The sequence below is a fragment of the Perkinsus marinus genome (assembly GCF_000006405.1).
Source record: "Perkinsus marinus ATCC 50983 genomic scaffold scf_1104296951244, whole genome shotgun sequence".
Taxonomy (NCBI): Eukaryota; Perkinsozoa; order Perkinsida; family Perkinsidae; genus Perkinsus; species Perkinsus marinus.
The window spans coordinates 2184-7465 of record NW_003209342.1 but is presented as its reverse complement, the minus strand read 5'-3'; the positions used below and the strand labels follow the sequence as shown (position 1 = coordinate 7465).

Genomic DNA, 5282 nt, shown 5'->3' with positions numbered 1-5282 from the left:
GCACCGTTTTATTCCTAGATTTGGTGCGCTGTAGTACCAGTTCACTACGTAAGATAGCATGGTTGAGGTGCGCGCGTTAGGAGTGCCATGCGCGGAGTGATACAATATGGGAAGGGCATTGCAGTGAGGTGGTCGATTAGGAATTTCCGCAGCTGTAAGTCATCTTTCGATGACGTCGTTGTACTTCATGTATTGATACAAAGCGACACGCTTTCTGTAAAAGGACTATATCATACTGGAACCGAGAATCGAACTCGGGACCTACTGCGTGTTAGGCAGTCGTCATAACCAACTAGACCATTCCAGCGAGACGATGCTGCAGCAAACATTTGTGTCTCAACGGCTCCGTTCCATTGTATGTAAATTGATTTAATCAATTTGATTATAACAGTGGGAAGTGACAATCAGACAGATGGCCCCCTCCCCCTGGACAAAGTTCACTTCCAAGGATTTGGCACTTTCCCACCGTCACTGGCGAATACGAAGCTTCCCGGGTCAGACATTGTCCAAGGGATACGGAGGGACCTAGAATAAATCTGGATCATCCGATAGTCGATCCCGGGTTACGACGATGCCAACGTCGTATTCTCCAACTTGATCAATGGAGTCTGAAGTCAATTGATAGAAAATCGCTCATGTTAGCTGTATAATGGACACACTTAGACGCACTGTGTCGTAAAGCGAGGGTCGAACCTGGATCACGCGAGTGCTATCCCGAAACCTAACCAACTGGACTGCATCACGACAATACACAGTGTTTTATGGCGTGCTACAGGCGCAACTTCGTTTACTTTCGAGCCTTTGTGTGTCTTGGTTCACTCGTGATTCCGAGACTGCTAATCGTCACTACGAATCACCAAAGTATCATGAGTCATGACCTCTCACATATCACTCTGCTGTCACCCTCAATCGCAAGTTCCCCCACTGTAACGAGAAGAATGGCACATGAGAAGCATTTACAAGCACTCTTTGAATGGAATATGGCGGAACGCGGCCAGTTATAGGTTAGATAGTGGTGACACAAACTATTTAGCAGGAAAAGTGGTAAGAATAAATTTATTACGAATCTCCAGTCTACGTGTCCCCAATCACCCCAAAATGAGCTTCACTGGATGAAATTCTGGGGTTGATTGTTGGCGGCTATCGTATTGCGTGCGTCTAGCGGCTTCGAGACCAAGTCACTTGATCATGGAGTAACCGTTCCACGACACATACCAACCCCCGCGAACGTCGCGTGAAATTGGGTGATGAGGCGATGATGCACCGTTTTATTCCTAGATTTGGTGCGCTGTAGTACCAGTTCACTACGTAAGATAGCATGGTTGAGGTGCGCGCGTTAGGAGTGCCATGCGCGGAGTGATACAATATGGGAAGGGCATTGCAGTGAGGTGGTCGATTAGGAATTTCCGCAGCTGTAAGTCATCTTTCGATGACGTCGTTGTACTTCATGTATTGATACAAAGCGACACGCTTTCTGTAAAAGGACTATATCATACTGGAACCGAGAATCGAACTCGGGACCTACTGCGTGTTAGGCAGTCGTCATAACCAACTAGACCATTCCAGCGAGACGATGCTGCAGCAAACATTTGTGTCTCAACGGCTCCGTTCCATTGTATGTAAATTGATTTAATCAATTTGATTATAACAGTGGGAAGTGACAATCAGACAGATGGCCCCCTCCCCTTGGAGGGGAGCCAGAGTGGCTCGAACGAGCATGAGCAAGAGTGTCGGCCCGCCACTATCGGGAAGAGAGTCATCAGTCTGGAAGAGTTTGATGTCCCGACTATGAGTGGAAACTTCGCGTCCAGTGACGTCACCCTTGGTTCTGAACACGTTGGGACTCAATTGGCGAATGACGATAGCGGTATACCAGCGAAAGCCAAGTTGGGGGACTTGAGTAGGGCAACGTACTAATACTCGGGTCTCAACAAGAATCGTCTTATCCAATGGAGGATCGATAACAAAGGGCTCAACGTAGGACAGTCCACGACGACACTGGCGAGGTACATGCATACCCATAGAAGTAGGGAAGGTGTAGGCCATAGAGGGGGGCCTGACACCTCGGCGTTTAGTAACATTTCATGAGTAGACCACATGCCGAATAAGGTCACAGAAAGTAGTGTAGGATATGTCTTCGCCGGTGTGATGGGTACGGAGGTATTCATTGAGATAAAGGCGTACTCGCTCAACGCGTCCATTTGATGGTGAAGAACCACGTGGGGTGGACAAACGAATTGCGTCCCACGATCGAACCAAATTGGCCATGGCAAGACTAGAGTATTGGGTGCCATTGTTGATGTGGAGCATAAGGGGCCGGACCCGGAAGATGTGGCCGATGGATGTGAGTAGTGTACAAACGTCCTGGGAAGTGGGTGTTAGGAGATTGAGGGAACTCAACAAGATAACTTGAGCCAAGATGGCTACAGATACCTCTCCTCTAGTGCGCAAAGACTGCTGAAGTACTCAAAGCAACCACACTGGAAGATTAGCTATGAGACTAAATGCGCACGCCCAAAAGTGCTCGCGTACAGAGCAACACATCTGAGCAACTTATAACAATATGCTCCCCCAGGTGGCTTGCTCACAAGGAAGCCACCTTCTCTATATCCCTCTGAGACAGACAGTTATGAGAACCATCTAAGTATAGAGTAACAGTATCTCTCGGAGATACTGTGAAAGTGAGCGGTTTACATTGTGGATCCAAAATTGCTCCAATATGATGAGAACCCTCTGGAGAGATCCATAATGGAAGCAATATACGCTCATCCTCATCCAATCTATACTCTTGTACCAATAAGTAATCATCATTGGTCCAAGACAGCTTTCGACCATATCGAACCATACCGTCAGCGTCCTTCCAAGCGATGAAATATGATCTAGTAGGATTACGGAGTACTCTACGCTTGGAAGGTTCGGCAAACTCAGCGGGTTCGGATGTGGAAGGTAACCTCTTCCTCCCGCGATCCGGAATCTTTCCCGCACTCGGCTGCTGGAGAACAGCAGGTACCCTAGGGGTAGTAGGCTTCGCAATCACTCGGGGACCTTGAGTTTTAGATAAGCCACCGTCATCATCTTTAATATGGTCCTTGTGGTAAACTTGAACCGAACCATCAGAGAACTTAACCTCAACGCACTCCTTTCCTAGATGTCGAGTTACTACCCCAGGAATCCACATTGCATCAAGCTTGTGGGAAATAGGTTGATAGACCAACACTTGTCGACCGATCTCGTAAACAGGACGAACGACTGGACCTACTGTAGCAGATCTACCCTTCCTCCATTCATCTTGCCAATTCTTAGTCATCCTCTGCCGGCTCTTCTCTAACTTCTTCACAGCATTAAGAACCACCCCACAGCGAGTTTCATTGGGGTAGGACATATATTCTTTAATCGAATCAATCGTAAGAGCCTGTTGAGGTAGAGATGACAGCAACATATTCTCAAATGGTAACACCGCATCGAATCCAAAAACGATGTGGTGAGGAGTGAGTCCAGTGGCCTCGTCGACCGTATTGTTCATAGAAGCCTGAATGAGTCTCAGGAGTTCAGGCCATGAACTCGACTTTCGCCCTTGGAGGCAACGACGCAGACATCTGACTAAGTGCAAATGAGCTACTTCGTAGAAGCCTCCTGAAGAAGGATGGCGAACTGGCAAGGTGAGGTGCGTACAGGCGTAGTAGGCACAAAGGGCATCAAAAGCATAGGAAATAAGATTACTTCCTAAATCAGTGATGAGTGTAGCCGGTGCTCTGTAGACCAGAAATACTTCACGTTCTAATACTTTACAAATAGATGAAGTCGAGATATCACTGAGCGGAAATAGAAGACAATAACGACTCAACAAATCCGTAACAGTGAGTATCCAACGAGCACCACTACTACCACCAGCTTGTATAGCACCCGGCACCAAAGGTCCTACCAGATCGCATCCAATCACCTCAAATGGCGACGAAGGACATTTCAGGTGACTCTCATGTCGTAGTTTTTTCAGAGGAGCGGTCACTAGGCAAGCAGCGCAAGAGCGAACAACGCCCTTGACGGACTTACGTAGTGCCGGTGCCCAAAAGACTTTTCGAAGATGACGGTAAGTAGCATCAACCCCGACATGACCGCGTACATGATGATAGTAGTTAGTAAGGTCTCCAAGTAGGGATGATGCTGTTGGGCGTGGTAGAACGATCTTAAGAGACTCATCTTCGTCCCAAGACTCTACCTTGCAAAGGACACCGTTAAGAAGAATACAGTGTCGTATGTAATGATAGAGAGAAGGGGGTAAATTGGCCTTGAAGGAATTAGGATCCATAGATGATTCTAAGACCTTCTTGGCTTCTCGAGCTTGTGGGTCGCAATCCTGCTGTTTAATCAAGAACCTTCGAACAACCTCCGATAGATCTGTCGGACCACGACCTCGCCAAGCTTGAAATGACTCGTAAAGAGTCAAGAACTTTTGTAACAATGGAATACTTTCAATAGTCGGAATCAACAAAGAGTATGGATAATGAAAGTCAATGATATCAGACACCATGCTTGGGATCTCATATGAAGTGAATTCATCAACTTCACAATCAATGTTGGTGAGAATATTCGATGGTGGGAGATCCTCTGATATGCGAGATAGAATATCTACTCTATTAATGTAAAAAGAATTATGAGAATGATGGGAAAATGTTATACCCACTCCCAATAATCTAAACTCCTCAACTGCTTCATCAATCGATGATCTTAATCTTGCTATCGATAGCTGCTCTATACCATGGATCCTATGAGGTGATGATCGCATACGGCGAATAGAGACCAAACTATCACTGCAAATTTCGATAGATTTGAGAGAGTCCCACCATTCGCTCTGCATCTGATCAATCACTGCGATGAAAGCCATCAATATACCATAGAGCTCGCGCCGGTTTGCATGCCAAGTACAACCGTAGGGAAAGAGCTTGCTCTCAGCGTAGACAGAGACCCAACCAGTGGGATGGGATTCAACTAAGCTGGCTAGTTGAGCAGCTGGAACCCAAATCTCTATTCCATAACCAGAGTTGGAAGCGTCGACAGCAATTCTCAGGTTTTTAGCACCTTTTATAATCGGTACAGCTCCATTGAGTTGCTGCCATATCATTTCAGCTGCTTGTAAATGTTTTCGACAGCTCTGCTCGGCTTTAGAGTCGATTTCGTCATCCCAATTGCCTGTACACCGACCAGCAATCTGCCTCGCTACATCGCAATGAGCTCTACACTGTGCTCCCCAGCTGATCAGGTGATATCGAGATATCGACCTGCAA

At 46.8% G+C, this 5282-nt stretch overlaps 1 protein-coding gene and 2 non-coding genes across 3 annotated transcripts; all 3 read right to left on the bottom strand.

The window, feature by feature from the left end:
* Positions 1-233: 233 nt before the first annotated feature.
* Pmar_PMAR018259 lies at positions 234-307 on the bottom strand. Its single transcript has one exon. It is a non-coding gene; the product is annotated as a tRNA-Val (tRNA).
* Positions 308-1493: 1186 nt separating this feature from the next.
* On the bottom strand, positions 1494-1567 carry Pmar_PMAR018258. Its single transcript has one exon. It is a non-coding gene; the product is annotated as a tRNA-Val (tRNA).
* A 1017-nt stretch (positions 1568-2584) lies between these two features.
* Positions 2585-3382, bottom strand: Pmar_PMAR018257 (hypothetical protein; the record flags this gene model as incomplete). The annotated part of the gene is made up of 1 exon (XM_002777605.1): positions 2585-3382. The coding sequence occupies one exon, from the start codon at positions 3380-3382 to the stop codon at positions 2585-2587; it is 798 nt and encodes a 265-aa protein (XP_002777651.1).
* Positions 3383-5282: the final 1900 nt, after the last annotated feature.